General features: G+C 42.8%; 2 protein-coding genes across 2 annotated transcripts; both read left to right on the top strand.

The window, feature by feature from the left end:
• Positions 1-101: 101 nt before the first annotated feature.
• On the top strand, positions 102-18,777 carry serpini1 (serpin peptidase inhibitor, clade I (neuroserpin), member 1). The gene is made up of 9 exons (XM_056612284.1): positions 102-159; positions 8,931-9,233; positions 9,627-9,857; positions 10,208-10,402; positions 13,453-13,657; positions 13,938-14,035; positions 16,585-16,671; positions 17,586-17,675; positions 17,757-18,777. Exons 2-9 carry the CDS (start codon positions 8,954-8,956, stop codon positions 17,825-17,827), a joined length of 1,257 nt encoding a protein of 418 aa, XP_056468259.1. The 5' UTR covers positions 102-159; positions 8,931-8,953; the 3' UTR covers positions 17,828-18,777.
• Positions 18,778-19,716: 939 nt separating this feature from the next.
• On the top strand, positions 19,717-24,126 carry LOC130406711 (uncharacterized). The gene is made up of 7 exons (XM_056612396.1): positions 19,717-19,876; positions 20,235-20,364; positions 21,894-21,987; positions 22,218-22,360; positions 22,678-22,820; positions 23,418-23,621; positions 23,812-24,126. Exons 1-7 carry the CDS (start codon positions 19,866-19,868, stop codon positions 23,927-23,929), a joined length of 843 nt encoding a protein of 280 aa, XP_056468371.1. The 5' UTR covers positions 19,717-19,865; the 3' UTR covers positions 23,930-24,126.
• Positions 24,127-27,658: the final 3,532 nt, after the last annotated feature.

Genomic DNA, 27,658 nt, shown 5'->3' with positions numbered 1-27,658 from the left:
GAAATACAAATTTGCATTGGACCAATCGGTGCAGAGGGGGGCGGGATCTGCAGCAAATTCAGCACGAGCGACCTGCTGCGGCGGTAAAGAGAACGGGCGTCGCAGCCAAACGCACGAGACCGAACCGAACCCTCCTCCCTGCCTGCCGCTGTTCAGTCGGTAAGCCCGTCTTTACTCTATCCACAGAGGCATAGCGCACACTTAACCAACTAACACATTTGAGAAGCGGGTTACGTTTTCATTTTCAAACAGTTCGACTTTTCGAGCCATACCGTTGGTCGGATAATGTAATTTTAATCCTTGGTTTATCTGTTTTATTGTAGATTGATGGATGTAGAGTAAGACTTAAGTAACGTTACAAATGCTTTCTTGTTGCATGTACCATGTTGTGGATACTAGTGAGGGGTGGTAATTGTTTATTGTCTAGTGGTAGGCTGTACACCGTGTATTGATTGAATGTATTGCCGTGTGTCTACCACCCAAGGCCATTTCATCGATACTCAATCATCGCATTGCTTGTTGTTTGCAATCACACATGCTCGAGACATTGCGGTGAATTTCTTGTCCTTGAAATAATGGCAAAGGCGTGCGCTCTTCCCCGCATAATGTGTATCAATGAGGTAGATTATAGTAGTAGTAGTCTTACCATATATGCACCCTACACGCATCCCACTTGTTATTTCGTTTTTTCTCGCGTGTGTGTGTGCGTGTGTGTGTGTGTGTGTGTGTGTGTGTGTGTGTGTGTGTGTGTGTGTGTGTGTGCGTGTGTGTGTGCGTGTGTGTGTGCGTGTGTGTGTGTGTGTGTGTGCGCGCGCGCGTGCGTGTGCGTATGCATCTGTTCAACTAGACACTGAGAAATAATGTAAAAAGTGAAACCTTTTATAAATCAAATCTTATATTTAAATTGTCAAATTATGATATAATAACCTATATTAATTCATAGTATCTCCCCTCATCCCATTTCTACTGCACTTTGCCGTTCTCTCGATCTCTCTCCCTCTTCCTGTAGAAAAATATATGATTAAACTCAAAGTATTCATCTCAATGTATTTATCCCATGCATTAATGCCATTTGCAAATTTATTTTGATAGCACACTATTGCATTTCTAGCCTCTGGGATTCAGTAAGTCTGTTTCCACTGATTTAGTAAGCGTTGCATTAATTGCATCTCAATAATTAAAGACCTTTTAAGTCTGCCTGACCAAATTAAATGTGTTGATTCTGCAGACTGCATAAATAAGTACCTATAACTGCATGTTCTCTCACCAAAGGCTAACTTTATACTGAAGCCGCAAAAAAAGCAAAAGCAGAAGCAAATCAGGGGAATTATTTTAGTTTCTGACTCACTTCTGCCATAGACCCAATGACACCATTGTGATGTTCAGAGAATTCACAAGTATAATAGGTTATAGAACGTTTATTAAATCCTTGATTGGCTTGCTGATATGAATGTAAGTCGAAGCTTGAATATCATTTCAATTGATTATTTGTAATAGTAGTAGTAGTAGTGGTAAGTCGTTTTAGGGGCTGCTACGAGTGATGTGTTATAGGTCATTATGTTGACACTGGCACTGTCATCTCTAGTAATCACTGGTAAGGGCGACCTTAAGGAAACTCAAATACTGACGCACACACAAACACACACAAATGCACAAATGCACGCAGTGTAAGTCAGGAGTCTGTGTCCTATGCATAAGGTGCAGTCGTGAATCCACAGGAGATTAGTTCAAATCTGGCAAGAGAGTGTGAGATCATATATGTTTTTCTGTAAACTATGAGTAGTTCAGAGCATACGTGGTCCAAATAACTAAATGCACCCATTCAGATCTCGTATTATTTCTCCTCATTAATAAAGCTAGTCAATAAAAACAAAGATGTAGGTTTAATCCTCACATATATCAGTAAACCAGTGTTGTGCAAAACTCTCTTGGCCGAAAATTAGGTAGCGATCTGCAATGACCACTGCCCAGCATAACAAAGTCAAAAGTAAATAGACAGATGATAGATGAGGAAATAGGGAAATCACTTAACAACAGTTAAATTCAAAGTGCAGTGCTTTTTTATAATAAAGTGTTGTTAACCTTAGTTATTACCCAATATTATTTCTAAATCAGGGATACTCATATTTTGTAGAACGTAAATCACAAGCATCAACCTTTTAGTTGCAACAATTGTGGACCTCTGTGAAGTAAATAGAAGAAAGAGACACTTTATTAGGGTTTTAAACTGTTTCAGCACCCAGTCAAAGAGGAGTCAGATCAGTGGTGATAGCACAAACATAAACACGTGCACACACGTACACACAAGCGTCATTGTCTTGGAATTGATTTATCAATGAATTGGTGCCTCACCGGAGTGGACACGTCATTAGACCGAGGGGATCTGAGAGATTCACCTCATTTCATCATCCTATCTCTAAGCGACTCTCTCCCTACCCCTATCTCCGAGAATGAGAGTAGGACGGTGAAGAAGCGGTGTAATACCCCTGTTTGTCCCCAATCTGACACCATGGCTGCACTGGTGAATTCTCTTTGTAGCACCATTCAATGCAAGTTGTTCTCTTAATCGTCTGCCTTGTTATCCGCGCTGTCGGTTTTTCAACCGCCTCTTAATTTTCTGGATATACAGCAACTCACCACACCCCGCCAGCACACCTCCCATTACACAACCATCTGTCTTCCACTATCTGTTTCTAGGGTCTGAACACGCCCCCTTTGTATTGCCCTGGCCCTATGTACCGGATTCTCTACGATGCTTTCTTCCGATACTGCACCTCTATTCTGATCTCCATTATTCTTCTCGAATCCCTGCCACTTTCTCGCTTCCTCTTCCTCTCTCTATTCCTCTCTACCTCCGCCCCCCTATTCCCCACTGAGGGGTAGTTGGTTTTAACCTTTCCTGGGCGCGGTGTCTCTGTGGTCTTTAGTCCATCTTAGAAGCCTCCAGTCTTTTCACTTTTACCACTGACCCCAAATAGAGGCCGATCCAATTACAGCTCAAACCTCCCTCCCACAGTCCCACAGCACTTAAGCTATTGGTGTGGGGTCTGTGTGTGTGTGTCTGTATGTGTGTGTGTGTGTGTGTGTGTGTGTGTGTGTGTGTGTGTGTGTGTGTGTGTGTGTGTGTGTGTGTGTGTGTGCGTGTGCGTGTGTGTTTGTAAGGTAGTTTGTACGATTGTGTCGTACATGTGTTTTTGCCTGGTACACAAGCATGTATGTGTGTGTGTGTGTGTTTGTGTGTGTGCCAATGCTGGCTGTTCAGATCAGTCTACCATTCTTCGGCGTGACACGGGAGGTCGTTGGGTAACACGGCTGGTTCCGTAACATGGATGCCAGCTTTTGATTCAGACCTGGAATTTTCTAATCATCTGTCTCTTTGTGTGCTTGACTGTCTTTGCCTTTGCCTTCTGACATATTGACCTGTCTGGTGGCCTGTCTGCTGGTCGGTTGGCTTGTTGGCCTGTTGGCCGGTTGGGATCCCTATTGCCCTGTAGACTGTTAGCCAGTCTCGTTCTATTCCTCCTGTCCCAAGTTAAACCAGACCTACGGGTCATTCTGGGTAAAACAAGGTTAGCCCTGTCCCTCCCAAATTGTTATCCCTTTGCTCGTTCTCTCTTTCTCTGTCTCTCTGTCTCTCTGTTTCTCACTCTCTCACGCATGCACAAACACCAGTCTCATGCTTGCTGGTCCCTGTGGGTCAGTCTTTTAACGGTGACTAATGAGAGGTTGACCCCGTCTTGACCTGTAGATATTGTAGGTCAGCACCCAGGGACTTGTCGATAGATTGCTTATTGCCTAACTAGAATGTCATGCATTAGGTTCAGCAGGTGAATTGCTTGAGGTAGAGGCAGTGGTTGCAAACTGTGACTGCATGGACACTAATACATGTATTTTTGTCTTTGAAAAGAAGAGAAAGAGTGCAAATCATCCGTATTTATAGTTCCTTCTTACTGGGGCAACTATTGATCCTTTTGAATAATTTATTGAAAAGAATTGGCCAACTGTTTTACCAGTTGTCTTTTTATTTACATTGTATTCCGGCAATAGAAGTTAATATTCATGACCATATGTTGCCTCCAGGTTTGAGTTGTTATGGTTTGTGTGTGTTTGTTAGGGTAACCCTAACCCTTAATCCGTATGGCCTGTTAAGTGCATAAAATCAATGTTTTAACCAAGAGAAAAACATACACAAACACACACACACCAGCACCCCCCCCCACACACACACACACACACACACACACACACACACACACACACACACACACACACACACACACACACACACACACACACACACACACACACACACACACACACACACACTGAGAGACACACACACACTGAGAGACACAGAAAGTGTTTTATAGAAATAATGCATTGTATAGAAATGTCATGTTTATACAAAAGTGTCCTCTGAGCCACAAGCTAGGTTTTCAGTTGGAAGATCAAGTGTGACAGAAGATTGAACAAAGCAGCTGAGTTCCTGGAAAGATTCCATAATTTATTCAACAGGAAAACACCAATGGGAGAATTCCAGCTGTTTGCTTTTGGCTTTCAAAATTAGTAATGATTTTTATTGATTTAGAAATTGTATCTTTGAGTGAGAAATTAGAACCAATGTTCGCTCCTGTTATTCCCTATTCACGAAATCTAGACCAATTGTGTTTTACACAGTTGTATTACACATTTACGCATGATTTCATTTTCTGACACGATATTCTCTGCTTACCTTTTTATAGTGATTTGAAGCATGTGGTTTAACATATGCTGGCTGGCAGCTAATGGCTTTGTCCCCTGGATTATTTCAAAGAAAGTCTGGGGACAATTCTTTGTAGATGTTGTTTTATTATTTATTTGGGTGATATCAGTCAGAAGAGCAGTCCTGATTGGGGGTAAATTGAAAACATACCGATTTTAGACTAAGTGCAGTTAAATGTACTGGTTAGGCAGATAGATTGTGTTGTGAAGTAACCTGCAATAATAGCAAGATGTTGACAACGATCACAACTGGCTGTTTGGAAGGTAATTCTAACTCCACCTGCGAGTCCACTGCTGCCGAAAAGTGAGCTAAGGAGTGAGCATAACAAGCCAAGTGTGGTACTGCTCCGATAGGGTTACCAGGAGGAGGGAGCCGGCCATATGTCTTCTTTTGCAGAATGATTGTGTGTTTGTGTGTGTGTGTATATGTGTGTGCAATGTGTGTGCATGTGTGTGTGTGCGTGTGTATGTGTGTGTGTGTGTGTGTGTGTATGTCTATGTTTGTTTGTGTGTGTCTGTCTAACAAATTATAGCAATGGGGACAGGAACTGACAGAACTAGAGCAGGTGCGAAGAGCCTCGGTAATGTGAGAGAAAATGCTGAATATTGTGTGTGTGTGTGTGTGTGTGTGTGTGTGTGTGTGTGTGTGTGTGTGTGTGTGTGTGTGTGTGTGTGTGTGTGTGTGTGTGTGTGTGTGTGTGCATGTGTGTGTAAAAGGAAGATAAAGTGTATCTGCCCATGTGGAAGTAGGAAGTTACCTTTGAAAAAAAAAAGTCTGGCTGGTCAATTCACTTAATAAAATAAAAAAAGGTTATCGATTTCAGCCCCCACGGTAAGTGTGTGTGTGTGTGTGTGTGTGTGTGTGTGTGTGTGTGTGTGTGTGTGTGCGTGTGTGTGTGTGTGTGTGTGTGTGTGTGTGTGTGTGTGTGTGTGTGTGTGTGTGTGTGTGTGTGTGTGTGTTTCAGAACCATGCATTAGGATGTTCATTGTAAATAAATTCGCTGACTTCCAAAGCGACCCGTCCCACGGTTTTGGGTTTAAATGGCAACAGGGATTAGCGTGTGCCTTGTGGATGACGTCACGTCCTAATTGTCAAAATGTCAAATGCCCATCTATTCTCTGTGAGAATTAGGATTACAGGGGGGGCTTAACAGACGCTTTTTAAAGGCCACTGAGTTTAATTGCACGGAATTAATCAAGTTGTCAGGATTTAACAGGGGCAACTTAAAACCCTGACAGGACATAAGCCATATTGTGTGCTGCTGGTCACGAGAGAGCGATCTAAAGTCCCAATTTAGGTTGCCTTGTGTTTTACCTGCTGGGATTTCTTCAATGCGTAATTCCAGTATCAAAGTTTGGCGCCAAAGTCCAGCGCCCAGTCAACCAGCCATACAGGTACTGGGTGGGATACTCTCACTGGCCCTGTGCCATCCATCCAAAGGTCACCACGGTGTCCCCTTTAAAGGTAATAGTCAACCACCCATGTCGGCCTTATCTACACACACAAACACACTCAATCACCAGGGCACACACACACGCAGTCCCTACCACATGAACACCTGACCCGGCGGCATGTTTGGGTCTTTCCTCACATAAGACGGGTTGTCCCCCTCTCGAAAGGTTCAGCTCCCACAACTCAGAAGGTCAAGATGGAAAATTGTACCTCCCTCTACATCCCTGCCAGCTGCTGTTGTTCTTTTGATCTATCTTTCTTTATTTCCTTCTGTCTTTTTTTCCCAGCACATCTAGTGGTATCATGACAAGACATGTAACTTTTGATAACTTGCCCTGGTGTTGTTGACGTGCATGTGTACCGGTAGTGGAATTAGTTGAATAGCATTACTCATGAAGAATAACACAATCTGCTTCAACAGAGAACATTACATTTTGTTCCATCAGTTTGACATGTACCCCAAATAACTTTTTTTTAAATTGAGCAAATCTTCATATAATGTTGATGGGAGAGTGTGTGTATGTATATGTGTCAGTGTTTCCCCCAGCACTGTGTTGTTAAGGCAGCCGCCTTAACAACAATAGGGTCCCACCTTGACTACCTTTTTTTAATAATTTTTTAGTTTACAAAGTAGAAAACTCGCCCTGAAAGGGCTTATTTTTGGTAACGACCGGCGATGTTCTATACTTTATCCCGCTTATAACACAGCTACTTGCCTAAACGAAAAAATAACTTCATGGCGTGTCTTTTTACAATTTATTTGTAACCAGCATTCGTAGTGTTGATTAGCAGAGCAATAGTCGGCCAAAGTCGTTGACGTCGCTTAGCAACCAAAGACCCTCGGGTTGACAAGTTACCAGACTAGTTGCGCAGTGATACCAAAGACGTCATTAGAGGCAAAAAATCCTTTGTTTTCCTTCACAGCGGTCAATTATTAGCATCGGTGAATTATCAAATATAATTCACCGCCGGTATTTGTCAAGGGCCCATGCAAGTGAACGGAGCGTTCCACGGCATTGAGAAGAGCCATGTATGTATATATGTATATATATATATATATATATATATATATATATATATATATGTGTGTATGTGTGTGTGTGTGTGTGTGTGTGTGTGTGTGTGTGTGTCTATATATATTCCCATAGTTCAGCATTGTTGTTGCTAATCGCTTCACTCCCTGTCCTGGTGGGTGTGTCAGAGGCCTCCGAGCTGGTCAATAGGACTGTGCACAGCAGGTCCAGGCAAAAATAACGTATTTGTTCAGCTCTCTGCTCTCTGTGTTTTGGTTGACACTCAGGTACAATGACTACTGTAGCCTCCTATAGCCTCAATGTAACGCAGCGAGCTAGCAGATTCTAGTTCAGAGTCGGGACCTTCCACTGGCCTGGGCTACTATGTTAACAGGAAAAAAAGGCTTGTCACTAGTAGACAACAGAACAAATGGTCTCTTCTTCTGCCTCTATTTATTTCCCTCTAGCTCTATTCCGCTGTCTCTCTAAACCACATTCAAAAATGGACTGTTTAATTTGTAGTTATTTCATAACCAAATAGTCTATGGACTTTCTTGCCTCCTGCAGGGGCCGCACTTACAGTGGTCTATATTCTCTCTCATGTGCGCTCTCGCCTCCCTAAACTTATTTCCGTTACCAAGAGAAGAACATGCTTCTCTGCAAGCGTTGCCTGGCAACGACAGATGCAAAGTAGCGCAGTGTTGACATAAACGCCTGACTCAGGCCATGTCTTTTGGAGGTATGGAAGCCCATGAAAAATGGAGAGCTGGAGTGTGCTGTGTTAGAAAGGGGGACCGAACGAGGGATGAATGGAGGGATGAGAGAGGGAGATGTTTGGGAACTCAATAATTTACTGCACAAGCAGCCACAATCTGGTATGCACACAGACACACACACACACACATACACACACCTAAGCAGACACACAATCGTCAACCTATACACACATTCATGCAAGTTCATGCACATGAGCATACACACATTCACACACACATTCACACACACACACACTCACACTCACTATTCAACACATCCCACAGAAACCCACATGCAAATGGCATTAGAACCAGGCATAGATGCGCATGCATAGATCCACTCAGTCAAGCAGATTCGAAAGATTAAGACGGATTTAACTAAGATGTTAATGGTCAGGAAATATGTATGAGTTCATAGAGTGAATGTGCTCTGAACAGCAATCCGGACTGTAGCCGGCAGTGCATATTGCGGTGGTTACCGCGCAATCATGCTATTTATCGGTCTCTCACTCACACTTATTCTCGCACACCCTCCATCTCATTCTGTCCAACTGCTATTATTTCCTCACCACTGCAGACCTATAAACTCAAAATCGTGTGGATAAGAATCACACTTTACTGTTGTGTGTGTTTGTCTGTGTCTGCCCTTTTGTTTGCGTGCATGTACACCAATATCTTGACATCATGAACATTGAACACCTCAGATAAAATGTTATGAAAAACATTCTCGTAATATTTTTCTATGCTTCCTGCTGTGCTTATCCTTTTTTTTTCTCTAGCTGTATGTCAACAGTTTCCTCCATTCGCATTTAACACAAAAGTTCCTTTTGTCTGCCAACAATTCAATAACACAATGTAATAATTATGGAGGTGGATGGATTGACTCATTGATCATTGATCATAGTTGCATATCTCTCTCTGTGCCTCTCTCCTGTGTCTCTCCCCCAGCTCTCTCTGGTCTGTCCTTCATCATGTGTATCCCGGGCTGTGTGTCCGCTCCTCCCTTCCCCCTTCTCCTCCTCCTCCTGTTGCTGGGCTACGGTTGCCATGCGGCCGACATTCCGGAAGACGCCACGGCAGAGTTCTCGGTCAGGCTGTACCACCGGCTGCAGGCGGCGGGGGGCAGCGACTCCAACATCATCTTCTCCCCACTGAGTGTGGCGGTGGCCCTGGGCATGATGGAGCTGGGGGCCAGGGGAGCCTCGCTGGAGGAGATCCGCCAGGCGGTGGGCTTCAGCCAGCTCCCAGCAGGTGAGAGATGCTGGTGGCCTGCCAGGCACTGCGGATCTGTCTCTGTGCGCTCCCAATCAGCTCAGCGCAGGGATTACGGGAGGAGGAGGAGTACCGGAGGGGATTATCGAGAGTAATGAGAGTGATGGAACCTGACCTCTGATATCCACCACCGGGAAAGGAAAATCATACTCCATCCGGGGATAGGCCATATTTACAAATCACGATATATGTGTCGCTGTTTCTGATTTAGTTTGTACATATTTGTGTTCATAAGATGTGAAGAATTACAAAGTCTCAATCAAGAGAGCCTCAGAGTTCTGGCTAAATCACTCACTGTGCTTAAATAGTTGAAAAATGTGGGAAAAAAAATCAATATGTTTTTCTTTTTTGTTCTATGTGCGTGTGCTGCAGACGAGGAGTTCTCTCTGCTCCACAACCTGACGTCTGCCATGTCAGACGACGATGGACACTACATTGTCCGATTGGCCAACAGCCTGTACCTCCAGGAGGGCATGGCCTTCAACCCAGAGTTCCTGCATCTGATGAGGAAGTACTTCAGGGCAGAGGTGGACACGGTGGACTTCAGCGAATCCGCAGCCGTCGCCGACCAGATCAACAGCTGGGTGGAGAACCACACTGAAAGTAAGACAGAGAGAGATGTGCCAGGAGAAGAACGAGCAGAGAGAGAGAGATGGGGGGGAAAGAGTGAGGGAGTAAACAAAACCCTAATCGGAGGAAGTGAGGAAGACTCAGACATGGATGTTTCTGCTCAGATAAGATGGTCACGGAAATGTACACTAAACCCTATTAGCACATTGTACCTTGGCATGATGATTATGTATCCCTTCAGTTGAGTTTTGAATTTTTTTGTCTGCCATGATTATTGTCCTTGTTGGCATTGGCATGTGCAAACTTTAGGGAAGATCTCAATGGTAGTTGGGTCTATTCAGCGTCACTTTTTGACATTGTGATGTTATTGTGTTCAACCTTAGGCAAGATCCATAAGCTGCTGTCGGCGGAGGACTTCAGCAGCATGACCCGGCTGACCCTGGTGAACGCTGTGTACTTCCGGGGCTCCTGGAAGAACCAGTTCAGACCAGAAAACACCAGGACCTTCTCCTTCAGCCGGGACGACGGCTCAGAGGTCCAGACCCTCATGATGTACCAGCAGGGAGACTTCTCCTACGGTACAATACCAACTTCAGAATCCCTACAATGGAAACTAGATGCCACTAAATGTGACACATTTTATATACAGTAAAATTGCACATCCGGAAGGTTCCGGAAGTGAAAATCCAATTCATTCTCTGCATAGAGGTTTTGATTATTAGCCATAATGACTTAACCATCAAAGGCTTACTTACCACAAGCCAGAAGATTGTGAAATGATGGTATATTATCCTGTAGAGTTCAAGAAAGGTTTTATGAAAAACATTGCAATGCTCTTTACTACCTACAATCCTGAAGTGCAACAGGACGTCTCTGATTATTTGAGCGCGTTGTTACTATGGAAGAAGGACTGCTACTACTGAACCCTGTTATGGTTTACTGCTGAGCCACCATGAATTCCCTTTCTGACATGATGCGTTTTTTTTAGAGATGAGGACAAGAGTGGCATGTACTGGAGTAAAGTGTTTGTGAGGGCCAGTTTGTGGGTTATGTATGCCAGTATGAAAGAGAAGACATACAAGGCCTTAGTTAGTTTTGCAGGCTGGCTAGTTAGGTAGCTAACATGAGTCTTAATAATTATGTTGTTAACATAACATAGCATATGAGATTACATGTCTAGCTTCAAAGTTAATGCTGGTAACAACCAAGACTTATGGAAAGTTAGAGAACTATAATTAGTTTAGTTAGCTGTAGATAAAATGAACTGTAAATGTTGTAAAGACAAGATAGCTAACATTAGCTAATTTAAATAGTTTTATGGTCACGGATCATTAGTCGGATAATTGGTTTGGTTCCAGGCTTAAAACTTTAACATTTTTCTGAAAATGTAATGGAGAGAATGAATGGGAAATTTACTTTAGGGACCGGAGCCATTCAAAAGGGGCGATTACTGGTGAGCTCTATAAAGGGCTTGTATATCAGCATGCATTATGGGAATTTTTGTCAGTGACAGTCTGCCATATTGAGAGGACTCAAGAGAGCTGTAGTACTGAGAAATCCTAAATCAACGGAAATATACCGTCACTTAGGAAAAAAATTTGTTTAAGATTCACACCACTATTTCTCCCGATACTGACAAATCTCTTCATGATTAGTAACTAAGCAACGATCAAAAACGATTACTATCAACACAAATACTTAAACTCCAATGCCCCTTTTGGTTCCAAAATGTAGGCAGTCATTGCGATGTGAGGTCGGGATGGAAGTCCTATATTCGGTTAATAAATCGGTTGAAATTGAAAATAACAGTAGTCACGATTTGTGCTGGTGGAATTCCCAGACTGTTTCAGGTAAAAAAGGCTCAAAACACTGAAAATGTATGCATAACACTCTTGTGCTTCCAGCCTATTCTCTGTTTCAATGGGATCTTCCAATGCGAAATGCTACAAAAAGTCTTTATGTGTCTCTGCAGGCATAATTTGTATTTTCTTTCCCCCGATTTTTGGGATGATTGTTATTTATCAGGAACCAACAGTGATATCCATGTTTCCCTCGTTGATTATAATTCTTAAGAGTTTCACAATCAAGCATTATGATTGATCCTATTATAAAATAGGATTTAGTCTAATGCCGAGTCCAAAATAATGCTGTAATGACACACTGCGTAGGCGGGTTACAAGCACAAGTAATATCGCTTGTGTGCTTCGTCAAGAATCTTTATATGAATACAAGACGAGGAAACCATTTTGGAAACCAGTTGTTTCACAGTGAAAAAGAGCAAAGCTATCCCCATGCCTTTTTAATGCTCTTCAATCATGCATTTCTACATGTTCTTACCGTGCATATTCATGGGCAGAAGCATATCAAGCACACCATGCTCTCCTTTGAGCTGAGAACTGAGGTGCCCAGGGCTCTATATTAAACGTCTCCACAGGGGCCTTGGTTCCCTGGCCTTGTTGAGAAGGTTATTTATCGACATTCTAATCCAGCCTATCTATCCAGGTTGTCAGACATCATTGCAGCTCTCTACCTGGACTCCTGCTCCCTGTGAGACGAGTTGCCTTTCTACAGAGTCATATGTTTCTTCTCGGTGGCTTATCATCTAAAATGCTTCTGGGGGGGGGGGGGGGTTAGCATCCAGTGGCTTTCTCTACCGTGCGCTGCCAAACTCGGTTACATCAAACCCCCTCCCCCAACCTCCCCACTACTGCACTGCTGCTAAAGTTCTATCCTTAGAAAGATTTTGGTGCAACATGCGCACACACTCACACACAAAACCCACATCCTGCTCAACACACACGTCCTGCATAGGGGAAATTCAGTGTCTTCTTCATTTTGCATTTCTGCATTTGCACGTGTTTGTTTGAATATGTGTGTGTGTGTGTGTGTGTGTGAATGTTTGTTTGCTTAGGTGCAAGCCTGGTTGTGTGTATATGTGTGTGTGTGCATGTTTGTTTTGTGTATTCAAGCGTGTCTTTACGTGCGTGTGCATAAGCGCTTCAGAACAGGGACAGGTCCCTAAAGACGGGGCTGTGTTGGCATTCTTATTCTGGAGTGTGCTCCTGTTCCAGAGTAGAAACTTTGGAAGACGGATGGCACACTACGCTGCTACTGTGGCTCAGTGTAACATACAGCTGTTTTCCAGAATACCAACTACCGTCCAGTACTGTACTGTACCTCCTCAGGGATCTGCTTGTACTAATTATCCAGGGATTGCCTGTGCATGTTCTGTATTGTATTGTGTATTGTATTGATTGTGTGGTTAGTCTACATGACTTGCGTTACAATTACATGAATTACTCAAGGTTTAATCTCAATGCTTTACCTGGTTAGATCATTTCTAAAGTGAAAATAATTATATTCAACATAAAGTAAAGTACCGCTGCGTCCCCATCTGTTCTAGATATGTTTTCTAGGTATCACCTGTTTTAACCCTGCTGTCTCCCCCTCCGCGTTGTAGATACCACCTGTTTTAACCCTGCTCTCTCCAACTGTGTTCTAGATATCACCTGTTTTAACCCTGCTCTCTCCATCTGTGTTCTAGATATCACCTGTTTTAACCCTGCTCTCTCCATCTGTGTTCTAGATATCACCTGTTTTAACCCTGCTCTCCCCACCTGTGTTCTAGGTGAGTTCAGTGACGGCACCCAGGAGGCGGGCGGGGTGTACCAGGTGCTGGAGATGCCCTACGAGGGGGAGGACATGTCCATGATGATCGTCCTCCCCAGGCAGGAGGTGCCTCTGGCCTCCCTGGAGCCCATCATCAAAGCCGCCCTGCTGGAGGAGTGGGCCAACAACGTCAAGCGGCAGAAGGTGGAGGTGTACCTGCCCCGGTGAGAGAGGGTCAAAATACACTCAATGCACACCCCGGACAGATAGTCACACACACAATCCAACTCACATAAACGATTGTCAGGCATGCAAATATCATTCATCCCACCTTATTATTGTAGGGTTACGTGTGTCTGTTTGTGTGATTTGTGTTGCAAATGGTTCTTTTTACCCAAACAATCCACTGACCATTGATCTGTTAAACATGGAGCAGAATCGTAGCAGAGCTCACCTCTGGCCTGGGATGTCCCAGTGTGTGACCACGTAGTCCTGTGGCTTCAGGTTCAAGGTGGAGCAGAGGATGGACCTGAAGGAGCCATTGCAGGAGCTGGGGATCAGGAACATATTCACCAAGGAAGCCGACCTCTCCGCCATGACCGGTCAGAACACACACCACTGCACACACACACACATGCACTGAAACCCATACACATGCACAGAAACACCCATACACCCACACATGCACAGAAATAAAAGCATGTACGGAAATACACACATATGCAAAGAAACACACATGCACAGAAATACACATTTGGAAGCATATATGTAGCAAAGTTCAAATGGCAATGCAATTTGCAATTTACAATTCAATGAGTCATTGCATTATGCAATTGACAATTCATTCTGCAATTGAAAAATTTTATTTGAGAATACGTTATCTAAAGTGTATTTTAAGATGAAAAGTTACAATGAAATCCTCAATTCAATCTGAAAAAGTTCTATCAATAAAATATAATTGACATTTTGGCCAATTTTTTTGAGTGCCTTTATTCAAATGGCAAAGGTAAAGCGTCCCCGTTGTCGCAATGCCCTTCGCCGCGCTCCGTGTGTTGAAAAATTTGAAATTTGAAAAAAAATTACATTTCAATCTGCAAAACACTTTTTGCAAAAGATTTTGCATTCTATCAGCGAATCGCGTCCGGGCGGTAACCGGATCATTTTCTCATCAGCCCAACCAGTAAGGATTTATTTATTTTACAGATTTATACTTTACTCCGTAAAGTGCTGTACGTAGACATGGAGAGCCCTCTCCGTAGCTCTACGTCCACATATTCAAATACACTTTGAATAATGCATTTTCAAATTACATTATTAAATTGCATAATGAATTGTCAATTGCATAATGTAATGACCTATTCAATTGCAAATTGCATTGCCATTTGCTACATGTATGCTTCCATACACACACATGCACAAAAAGACACACACACACACACTTGAACAGAAACACACACACATGCACAGAACCACACACATAGCACAGAAACACACACACATCCAGAGAAAGACACTACATGCACCGGAACACACACACACATCCACAGAAACACACCGCAAGCAGAGAAACACAAACACATGTATAGAAACACACACACACACACACACATGCACAGAAACACACACACACGCACGGAAACCAACACAAACATGCACATAAACACACATATATGAAAAGAAACACACACACATGCACAGAAACATACACACACATGCACAGCGTCTTACGAATGCCACGCACACACATATATAATGTAAAGCGTGCAGACCACAAATGCACACATACTCGTATATAATAGGTCTTATAGGAAGACAGGGAGTTACAACGTCTTACAAATGAGAAGTAACCACGGTAACCAAGGTACCTACACTGTGTGGGCAGGTGAGATCTGTCACTCTGTCGGGTAAAAATAGATCCAACAAGAGAAAGAAACGCAACACAATAGAAAAACATGCATAACCATCCAATATCCTCATACATGGATTAAGTATTAGTTTATTACACAAATAATTAAAAACATTATGTGGGAGACAAAGTATGAAGGTTTATTCATTTGTCTAAGATACTTCAGCAGGTGCAGACCTCCTTGTGTTCAGCTATGACAAATGTCGGCTATCTAAGGGACAGACAGGTGCATATAGGACAGCTAGCCCAAATCGTTTTTCGACAAACCTTTGCTGTAAAATGCAATTATTTCCTTAAGTTTGGAAACGAAGTTTAAGTCAGAAATTGCCTTCTTTTGTTTTAGTTGTCATGACATAACCTTTTTTTGTTATGCAACATTTTCCACCTGCTATCTATCTTAGCACTAGCCTAGCATTTAGCACTAAAATCATGAATGCTGACTTCTTCATCATTAAGCGCCAATAAATTAAGAAGTAGCAGTCAACTACCGTCAGTAACCCATGCCATCTTAAAATAAGTTAATTTAAGTCAACTTAGTTACGACCCGTTGCTTGGTCATAGAAAACACTCTGAATGGATGGACAGAAAAGGCTGTTACACATTATATTCAAGGTCATGCCGGATATCAGCCCGGCTTTGGTTGGGCAGAAAGGGGGAACTCGATAAAGAATAAACACAAGGCAAAACAACAGCAATTTATTTTTTTGTTCAAAAGGCAATCAATTGTTCCAAGTGGTCACATCAATCAAGAGCTGTGAAATGAAATGAGGGGAAGGTCACAGCCTGCCTTAAACTGTTTGGTCTTCATCCATCACGGCCGGCCCGGACCACCACGTCAACAGCTGTGGGTGTTTGTAGGTGTCAGAGTGAGTCTCTGTGGGGTGGGGGAAACTGCAGCAAATGTGAGGCTGTACACTGGATGACTCATTGGCTTTCCATATGGACTGGCTAAGAGGTTTGAGCTTTTATTCAATTCCAAACAAGGGGCTCCAAATCTGTTGGTCTTTGTTTTAAACAACTGCCAGGGGAGTTGTTCAGGTGTTCATGAAATGTAACAAATTAATTGACCTGTAACCTTTGTACTGCTATAAACCTGTACTATCCCACGTCTCTTGCTGTGATATTCACTCTGTAACCCACATTTCACATCTGGTCCACAAATGCCCACATGCAGTTTGCATTGCTTAATGGTCCTCTAAATCTGCTTTTCCATTTGTGTGGGTATATTTTTCTGTGTGCGGACAGATGGTAAAGACCTGTTCATAGGGAAAGCAGTGCAGAAGGCCTACCTGGAAGTGACTGAGGAAGGGGCGGAGGGAGCTGTAGGATCAGGTAAATCATAACCATCATCAGCAGCATCCTCATCATTACAATTACAATTAGGGCATTTAGCAGGCGCTTTTATCCAATGCGACTTACATCGGTTAATACACACATTGACACAGCGGCGGCAGAGTCACACATGCAAGGCGACAGCCAGCTCGTCAGGAGCAGTTAGGGTTAAGTGTCTTGCTCAGGGACACATGCACACTCAGCTAGGAGGAGCTGGGGATCGAACTAGCAACCTATCGGTTACATGGCAACTGCTCTGCCTCCTGAGCTAAGCCGACCCTTGCTGTCAGCCTAAATTTTTTTTATTTTTTTCAGGCCAATTAGTTTAGAGTTGGTTTGTTTTGATCTAATATGGCTTTAATGTCAATCAAACAAATATTAGTACAATATAATGAAACTCAAAATAGCTCTGCTCTAAGCCGAACTGTCGGCTTAGCTGTCATCATCAACTGTCATCATCAACTCTTTACTAATCTAGAGCAAGGCTCTTTCATGAAATTGAATATTAGATTTTCTTTGTGCTATTATTGTACAACAGGTTATATTCATAACAATATATTACACCGGGGCAGGGCAATTTTTTTTTTTCAGGCCAATTAGTTTAGAGTTGGTTTGTTTTGATCTAATATGGCTTTAATGTCAATCAAACAAATATTATTACAATATAATGAAATTCAAAATAGCTCTGCTCTCACAACACCACTATAAAATGTCCAGTGTGGAAGTGTTTATGGTTATCTGGTTATCACATTACTTTGAGTGGGTTTACCTCGCCATCCCATTCGCAGTTGAAATCTCACTAAACACTGCCCCCTTCTGTCTGTTATCAGTAAGCTGTTGAGGATACACAGCTCAAAAAGTGATACTTCTTTATTTTGTTCTTTCTTTCTTGCTTCCCTCCATCCCTCCTATAGGAATGATTGCCTTGACAAGGACTCTGGTGCTGTACCCACAAGTCATGGCCGATCACCCCTTTTTCTTTGTTATCAGAAATCGCAGGACAGGTACGTGTCAACCAACGCATATTCATCACCGATATGTTCAATCAACATTGTGACTGACTGTCGGATCTTTCCAATCGCCAGGATCCATCCTCTTCATGGGCAGGGTCATGACCCCTGAGGTCATCAATCCCAGTGACCAGGACTTCTTCTAACCAGGCTGTGAGGTCATCCCTCACGGCCCGCCCCTTCCTTACCCGGCAGCCAATGATATCCGGACGACACAAGCGCTACCTGTCCTTTGATGCCATCCTCAGCTGTGTTTTTATACTCTTTATGAGAATATACGACCTGAATGTTATAAATATATATACATATATATTATATATATTGAGATATAATTGACATATAATGTGATTGTGTTTTGATACTGGAAGCTTTAAACACTTGGATACAGGAATTGAAAAGATGTACATACTCTTGGGGGAAGGAATAGGACTGTTTGTACTATAATACGTGTAGCATATCAAACACTGTATTGAGTGAGAGCGTGATATGTAATCCACGCACAGCCCCGTTCACTATGACGCATAACACTCTTTTCTGTTTTCTGTTCTTCACATACAGACACACCCACACGACTTTTCTCTCTTCTTCTCAGTGTGGTCACTTTGAACACAAGCGCTCCAACCAACACGTGCGCCACGTTACAATTATATTCCTGTACATTTGGCTTTCGTGTTACAAGTATACCATACCATAATATTTATTGCAACAAAGAGCATTAAAGAAGTATCCTCAAACATTTCGTCCTTGGTACAATGAATCTTAGTATATCAACATATATATATATATATTTATTTATATGTTCTCAGTGTTTCTAGTTATTCTCTTTTGCAAGCAGTGGGGTCATTGCTAACCTGCTGATGAAATAACATGCCTAACCGCATCCCAGTTATTGAGTAAGCTGCTGGCTGGCCATCACACGGGTGACCAGAGGGGCCTGCGTATCTGACACAGGTTGCCATAGAGACGGGTGCATATGGTCGCGATGGAAACGCTATGCCATTTCTTATGATGTACAGTACATACAGCAAAGGAAGTTACGGTGAAACCAGCTACAGTCTTTTACTTCATGAAAACATGAATGTGTTCCAGTAATAAAACATCCATGAGTCTTTTTTCTCTCTGCGATTCCCTCAATTTGTATGCTTACTTGTAAAGAATTTGATCCAAGAAATTGAACAAAATAAGGGATGGAATTTAAGTGTAAAATATTTATTCACTTTAGTGCGGCTAGATTTGGACCTTACATGTAGACCATATAACTACAGGTGAATGTGTTATAGTGCCTTATAAACTGCTTGCCAACTGATACTTTTGTTTCCTCAGAGGCAGGATTGTTGCCTTCACTCACACGTCAATAGACAGCTTGTATCACTACCTTTAGGGGCAGGAAATGGTGTAGCCAAGAGCAAGTGGGCCCAGCATGTTGGAACTTGAATGTGATGGATGGCAATTCATGAATGATATATTAGACGATGAATGCCTCGAAGTCTATTCAATTAACAAATTATTGATGAAATAAGAATAAAACATTTTACATTAATGTATAATAAATAATATATTGGCCTATAAGGTATATTTATAACAATGAATAGGTCAGAATAATTGTTTGCTTGCTAATTAAAATATATTCATAAGATATAGCTGTTCAGAGCAATTTCACAGTTAAAGTAAATTCCAGTAGTTTGTTAATTGGGTTCATTTTTCCTCAGTCAATATTGAATACGTGTGTAGCTTAATGCGTTCGTTCTTGTATTAATCTATGTTTAATATCAATGAAATTTGTGGATATGGTTTCTCAGTCGAGGCTCGCACTCAAAGTACCAAACACAGTCCCGAAAGCAGTCACTTTATCCTAATGGAAGTCTCTCTCACACCCCTAAAGACGCAGTCCTGGCGACACGCCTTATCACGGTGTTGCCGGGCAACCAGCAGCACCTGGCCCAGGTGACCCTTTGCGCTCCACCCTCTCTCTCGCTCGCTCGCTCTCCCTATTTCTCATACACACACGCATGCCAGCACGGCGGTGTCAGTCTCCCATGGGTGCTGAGCAGGACAGCAGCACCGTCTGAGGAGGGATATTAACCAGAGCCGGAGGCTCCATGCTCAACAGGTCAGCTGGAGAGCTAGACCAGCCTTGGATAATGTACTGAAAGAAGCCAAGAGAATTCACCAGAGCATTGGGACATGTCAGAAAGGTAAGCTGCTAACGCAGGCCGCCATGAATAAGTTAGTATCGCCTCGCCTGCGTTACAACAGCCAAAAGCGAAGCGGGAAATTGAAAAAGACTGATGAATCATCTGCGAATTGAATTCTTAAATGGGTGTTACATCATCCAATGCTTTTGAACCACGCCAGCGTATACAGAGGCAGTCCAGGCAGGTGAAATGACAGTACTGTGAGAGCAAATAACCTACATTAGTTCAGTAATAGTCTACTTCCAGTAGACTTTCGCAGGTGTCTGTTTGCTGTTATGGCAACGAGCCCTTAGTCAAAGTAGCCTGCTGGTTCATTGTAACTCTAACCTCTCACTCTGTCTGGCTCTCTCTCTCTCAGTTCCTCAGGTGTGAATACTAGCAGTGGCAGTTTTCCTAAGTCCCACTCCTCCCAGTACTCCGACCTCAGCGTCAAGCACACCCCGCCCTCTGTGGAGCACAGTCCTGACTCTGGAGTCGTTAGTACACCTGTGAGTGTTACACACACACACACACACACACACACACACACACACACACACACACACACACACACACACACACACACACACACACACACACACACACACACACACACACACACACACACACACACACACACACACACACACACACACACACGGACAGGATTGAATATGCATTCACACACAGAGAGAATTTAATATGCATACACATACACAGAACCACACAAGTGCACACACATCCAATCTCCTAATATATTCCAACACAGCCTCACATAGCCTGTGTTGCCTCACATCTACCTTATTCGTACTTGTCCTTTAATGTGGCATCCTCCATAAGGCTCTCTGCCTACTCTGCAAAACTGTGATACCACCCTCATGTTTCTGTCCCCTTCTCCTCCTCTGCCTCATCCCTCATCCCTCTATCACCATCTGATTGGCCCGTTACATCACCAACTACGAGACAGTCGATTACATTGTCATTTCTGGAAATCGATGTGGGTGGTTCGAGGTACAGACTGATCCATGTAGTGAAGCAGAGTCTGGGCCAGAAACAAACTGCTGTGAGAGGTGGAGTTTCCTGCTCCCTGTTTCCTCACAGAGATAATCTAGGAAGGAAACTTATTCGCAGAAGTGAATCTTTCAATTAATCTTTCGGAAGTGGAACAGTATCTAGTCTCCTTGGTTAGACTAAACCTAACATAACCTAGTCTTTTGCCTCCTAACCTCTTGCTCCACATCTCCTCCCTTCATCTCCCTGTTCATTCATGAGTTGAATTGTTAAATTAGTTATTTGTTTTTTTAATAATGTGTATACAAACCATATGTACCTAGTAAGGCTGTTTGTATGTATTTATGTCTGTCATATGTGTATATGAATGTATTTAAGTATGTGGGCTTGTTTGGACGTATGCATGTATGAATGAATGAAAATATGCATGGTATTAAATAAACATGGTACATAAATGGTAAGTAAATAAATAAAATCTTCTTTTCCCGCCTTTATAATCATCAATATAATTATAATTTCAATATAATTCCACAGTGCACATGACAACCTCTCTCATTGTTGGTGTTAGCTTGGTGTTATGCTCATGGGGTCACTGACCAGCAGCAGCAAGGGGTCAGTGGTAGTTGGGCTGTTGCTAGTGGCTAGAGTAACCTAGGGAGAGAGAGCTAGGGTTACACACACCACAAATGAGGAGAGAGAGAACCAGAGAGAGGGATGAGTGTGCTGGGGTCAAGCAGATAATTAAAAGAAAAGCACGGGAGATATCTGGTCCAACCCACCACCCCACAGTGCACCACACAGACACCAAGAAAGGAAAGGAAACATCTGTGGACTGGAACTGCGGGATGATCGTTAATGAAAGGGAGAGACAAAAGTTTGAGGGAAATACTGATATTTGGCTGGCTGAGTTGCTGGAAGCTAGATCAGTATGTTTGCTGCTTTTGTCGCTATAGCAGCCCCTTTGTTCCAGCCCAAAACCTTTCATGCTACTTCTGCTCTCTGCTCTTCATGCCCCTGCCTCCACTAGCTGCCATCCAGCCGGTTTCGCTTTGTGTCCTGGCATCGCCTGGAGCAAAGTGATGTCAGAGGGAACCAGCTGACCTGCCCACGGGTGAGAGAAGGTGAGTCCATTCGTGCTCCAGAGAAACAAGGACATTTCACATGCTGTGAAAAAAAATACACATGTTTTGTAGGGCAGTGTACTTACAAGTCTTTCAAATCCTTTGGTATTTCCATTTCATTTGCACAAAAAAAAATCGTTTTTCAGTACAGCATCTGTTTGGAAAAGCAAAACCGCTCGATATTTCTTATGGTGAGTGATGATGATGAGGATGATGATGACATCAAACAGGGCCGCCAGAGGAGGAACGGTCAATCCGAGAAGAGGGGGATGTTCTCCAGGAGCGTTGGGGGAGGAGGAGGAGGAGGAGGACAGAGGAGCTGGAGGGGCAGCGATGGGAGGAGAGGCTTCAAGAAAACTGGGAAAACTGTCTGGTGAGTCATTGATTGTGTGTGTCCATGTGTCTGTGTGTGTGTGTGTGTGTGTGTGTGTGTGTGTGTGTGTGTGTGTGTGTGTGTGTGTGTGTGTGTGTGTGTGTGTGTGTGTGTGTGTGTGTGTGTGTGTGTGTGTGTGTGTGTGTGTGTGCATGTGTGCATGTGTGCATGTGTATACGTTAAAAAAATGCTTTCTAGAGAGTGAGGCACTGAGAGATCGATAGGATACCGTCGAAGACAGCGAAGAAAACCGACCCTCAACAGGCTCAAAAGATAATCGGACTCTTCCATCTTGCGTTCATATTCTCTCCTCCCAGGAGCTGAATCTGTCCTACCAGGACCTCGGAGATCCATTCCAGCGGGACAACTTCTTTCGGATCCTCCGTCGCCTGATCCGCGTGGAGAAGCTGCAACTGGTGGACAACTCCCTCACAGACCTGAGTTCTGTCTGCCTGCCAAGGTAGACGTCTCAGCCCCCACAATGCACCAAACCTCCCCCCGTCCCCACCAAACGTGAATTACGCAGGTGAAGCTACTCTTCCGCTCAACGTATTCAAAGAAGAGCACGTCCCAGCTTTCTTCACACGTTATTTGCTTTGGTATGCAAACTGGAAAGTTGGAAAAGTGCCCGATCTCTGCCAGCATCATCACGATAAAACCTTTGATACCATAGTGCTCCCACTCAGTAGGCCTACACCTCACGTGAAACAATATTTACCCAACTCCCTCAGTATAGGTGTATTGTTGAAGGGAGATGAGTTGCTACAAAGTTTGACCCTCCCAGAAAAACCCGAAGACCCTACGAACCTAATACACAATCCCACATATATCATACTATTCCAGCTCAACACACATCCCATTAAACAACAGTTGAAATCCCCAATGGTAACTGTAACATCCATCATGCTTCACTACAACAGCCATGTTCCAGATCAAACCGGTTATTAAAGTAACGTGGTGAAACATTGTGTTGGATCACCCTTGCTCCTATTTCCAATTTGTTCCCATAATGGTGGACAGGAAAGTAACCATCGCTTGCTCTCCCCCTGGGAACCAGGTGCAGAGTCCTCAACCTGCAACGCAACCACCTGGTGTGTCTGCGGCGTCAGCTGCCAAAGCTCCCAGCCCTGGAGCACCTGTGCCTGTCCGACAACGCCATCAGCTCCCTGGGGGGGCTGGGGGCCGCTCTGGGGGGCGCCCCACTGCACTCGCTGACCCTCAGCCGCAACCCAGTGACCTTCACTCAGGACTATCGCTCACGGTGAGGAATGGAGAGAAGAGGGGCGAAAGCAGGGTGGTGGAGGGAGAGAGGGGAGCATGCAATCTGTTCTTAAATTTGACGGTGCATGATGTAAAGGCTTTTGGCTATTGACTATAATTAGTTATTCATTCTTGGTTAAAAATAAACACTATCTTTAACCCTTTTATCTCTCTCTCTTTCCTTCTGCTAGGGTCTTCTCCTGTTTGCCAAAGCTACAGGTACTGGATGGCATCCCTAAGCTTCCAGAGGATTCTCTGCCTCTCAAACTACATTTCCCAGAAAACACCAGGATGTGTAACATCTTGTGACATTGGTCCGCAAAGGGGATTGTACTAACTAGCCCCATGGCTATGAATAATCCCATGGATAACTAGCGACAGTTGAGTTTCCTTTCAGAGATTCATTGAGCTGTATAAGACCAAAGACTTTGAAGCCACATTGACAAAAATATGTGTAATATGTATGAGTTTTTTATTAGAACTGCTGATTTATATTTTTGTTATATTTTTTTACTATCTTCAATAATAAATTATTTAAAAAATGATCAACCCAAAGTGAAGGTGACGGTTGTAGGGGAGAGAAGAAAAGGAAGCACACAAAAGACACACAAAAGAGATAAAGAAAAGCAGAGAATTAGAGGGAATTGAGAAGGCTAAGGATCTTATCAGGTTGCTACATGACTCAGCCAAACACACACACACGACTGCACACACACTCACAACCCACACACACATTCACATCAAACAAACCCACTCACACATCCACACAAAAGCACACACACACAAACAAACAAACTCAAACCACACGCAAACACTCACATACACACGCAAACACACACACACACACACACACACACACACACACACACACACACACACACACACACAAATGCATAAACTAGAGAAGGCTCAACACAATGCATTTCCATCTCAAATACTTACACATGTGTATACTATGTGTGTGTATGTATGTATAGGATGGTGCAGGGCAGACAAGTGAGTAAAACACTCGGGTTTTATGAAAAGAGAAACACGGATTGCCATAATTGGTTGGCCTTGTGCACATTGTGTTGTTATGAAATTGAGTTGATCCTATCCATGTGTGACACCAGAGCAGATAAACAGGACATCCGCTTGCGCAGCGCTATCAAATATTTAGTGTCCAGACTCCCTCTGGGATAAATGGCCTCATGTGTCCTGTTCTGACTGACTGTTAAGTGACCCTTCCAGCCGCCCATATCCATCCACACACACACACACACACACACACACACACACACACACACACACACACACACACGCACACACGCACACACAAACATGCACACACACAAAGCTCAGAAATGTACCTTCCCGGTAAGGTAGTTATAGGTGTACGAATACACACAAAGGATATCAATGGGATGTTGCAAGTGTGTGTGTGTGTGTGTGTGTGTGTGTGTGTGTGTGTGTGTGTGTGTATAGGTGTCTGTGCCAAGTAAAGACCTGTATAGATGTTCCCAGTACTCAGCCTACTGGTTTAAAGTCATAAAAAGTTTAAATTTAATTGGCACAATTGTCATTCTGGCATTGTCATTCTGGCATACTGTCTGATGTCTGCAGCTGCTGCTGTGTGTTTGAATAGCAGTCATCCAGACAACCAAAGATTAAGGTATTTATAATGCAGTATTTATACAAAGTTATTATCAGAAAATAACTAACTGACTTTTAAAAGACTCAGGAGGAAGAAAGAGGACTAAAACTGCTGTTGCTGTTTAATTGATATCCTCAAGATTTTTGCGTATGGACTAAAAGCAATAATTTCAGTGCAGGTTTAGCTTGAGAAAATGCACGTACATAATGGCCAGTGGTCAATCACGCAGTTTAGTTGTATTGATAAAATACTTTCATCTAGTTTCCAATTATTATTGAACATTATATATATATGTTTTTACAGTACATTCTGCATTAGACCTCCTCTGGCTCAGCACGTCTCCACTATAAATCTGTAGAATATAAATGTTGCAGTGTTATAAGACATAAAGAAATATACCAGTACCAGACACAAATCCAATATTTTGTCTAGAGAAGTTAATTTACAAATGAAAAAATCTGGCCGTACCAGTGAAAATCAAGTATGCCATGCCAATTGATTTTATTTTTTCTGTGATGCTGAAATGGGCATCAATGTGAAAGAAATGTGTGGACATGTTACTCTTTAGCGGTAGTAGTAGTAATTTGGCTGGCGGCAGGTCAACCAGCTCTCTTATGGCCTAGTGTGAGTGCACCTTAGAGCCCTGTCTATCAGGAGCCTCGTTCCAGCCTCCTCCTCTGCTGCCTCTGCTGGAGGATGGCCTTTTGTTGCACACCCTCTCTGGCCCAGGGCCGATCATCGTTTGACGGTAAGTGGCTTGGCGCTGAAGCTCTGGCATGTGCGCTACGAGGAATCATGGTCATAATAGCATTCCATGTATTGAGAGTTGTAGCATAATGATGATGAACACATGGACTCTCATAACAGAAAGTACATTTATTTTAATGTTTTAAAATAAATAATCAGAGCAATTGTTATTATAGTTCTTAAGGTAATACAGAATAGGCTGTTGTAGGCTGCAGCTCTTACGATTCAATGTTTACAATATTTTGAAAGGAAATGGAAGTAAACAAAAATTCATGAAAACATTTATATAAAATAAACAAAACTACATTAAACGTCTCATATAAACAGCACATAAACTTTTCATGAAATACTTTTTTTTTCACATCAAAATATAGGGAGACTCATAAATATAGCAATAGTTAATTTGTGCCACTTCAATACAACGATTTCACCAGTAGAGGTCACTAAAGGATAGTCCACCGCCCTGGGCACGTCAGACTTTGGGGTGTAGAAACCTGGGAAAGGGTCTATCTATTGCTCTTCGGATGCGATGTACAAGTTGTTGGACTTAAATTATGATAACCCATTTGGTGCTGATATTGAATTAAAACTTGTTGCTACTTATGTTAAAGGGAATGTCTCGTCCACAAAGGGAAAACCTTAAAATATTTCCAGAATACTTCAACTGAGTCAATGCAGTAGCCATATCCTTAGTAACATATTGGGAGTAGGTTATTCAAGAGTCAGATTATTGGAATCTCCATTTAAACTTGCAGTTGTTTGTTTCCATTTTTAAAGCTGCATGTGGTAACGGTGTAAACCATTATTAATGATTAATGATAATTGATTAACGTTTTGCCAAATTAATCTTATTTAGTTTTTTTATCTTTTCAGATGTTACATATTTAATTATTGGTCTTCGTTTATTGGAAGGTTTAACCGGAAGTAGAACGCATAGATCCTCCCCTTTGTTTACAGCATGTCCATGACAGGTATGCAATTAATCAGATGTAATGTGAATATATCGATTCATTTTATATTCGTGTTTTTGTTTGTGTTTCAGTTTTGAGTGTATATGATATGTATTTATACGGTTTACACTCAAGCTTTGACAGTTTCCATTGCCTTACTCTCAGATTTACTCTCAACGCGTACGTGTGTGTGTGTGTGTGTGTGTGTGTGTGCGTGCGTGCGTGCGTGCGTGCGTGTGTGTGTGTGTGTGTGTGTGTGTGTGTGTGTGTGTGTGTGTGTGTGTGTGTGTGTGTGTGTGTGTGTGTGTGTGTGTGTGTGCGTGCGTGCGTGCGTGCGTGCGTGCGTGCGTGCGTGTGTGTGTGTGTGTGTTATTTATGTATACACTCGCAGAGTCGGCATACTTTAATGGCGTTTCGATGACTAGCTGATAGGCAAGTTAGATAAGCAGGGGCCTTATTGATGATGATGGATAACCACTTGTTCACGATGATGAAGTCATTACTTTAAGTACTTTGAGTTTTACGTAAATGCACTTCGTATAAAGTAGGCTTATTTATCTGTAGCATTGATGTGTTCAGTCAGATTGAGTGACTGATACAATTATTTATTTTTAAAAAACCAAACAATGTTATTATTATACTGGTGTTTTAGTGTTTCTAACGCTAAAGCATAGCTAACGGAGACCCATGGATACTTACTTGGTTGCT

Source organism: Gadus chalcogrammus, chromosome 16 (genome assembly GCF_026213295.1).
Source record: "Gadus chalcogrammus isolate NIFS_2021 chromosome 16, NIFS_Gcha_1.0, whole genome shotgun sequence".
NCBI classification, from domain to species: Eukaryota; Metazoa; Chordata; class Actinopteri; order Gadiformes; family Gadidae; genus Gadus; species Gadus chalcogrammus.
Note: the sequence above shows the minus strand (reverse complement) of the source record. Positions and strands in the feature narration are given on the sequence as shown.

Bases quoted from the DNA above. Each gene is read 5' to 3' on its own strand.
- serpini1 (XM_056612284.1), top strand. From the start codon at position 8,954: ATGTGTATCCCGGGCTGTGTGTCCGCTCCTCCCTTCCCCCTTCTCCTC. The intron at 9,858-10,207 runs GTAAGACAGAGA...GTTCAACCTTAG, and splicing joins GGTGGAGAACCACACTGAAA to GCAAGATCCATAAGCTGCTG. The intron at 13,658-13,937 runs GTGAGAGAGGGT...CTGTGGCTTCAG, and splicing joins GTGGAGGTGTACCTGCCCCG to GTTCAAGGTGGAGCAGAGGA.
- LOC130406711 (XM_056612396.1), top strand. The intron at 21,988-22,217 runs GTGAGTCCATTC...GACATCAAACAG, and splicing joins CTGCCCACGGGTGAGAGAAG to GGCCGCCAGAGGAGGAACGG. The intron at 22,361-22,677 runs GTGAGTCATTGA...CTCTCCTCCCAG, and splicing joins AAAACTGGGAAAACTGTCTG to GAGCTGAATCTGTCCTACCA.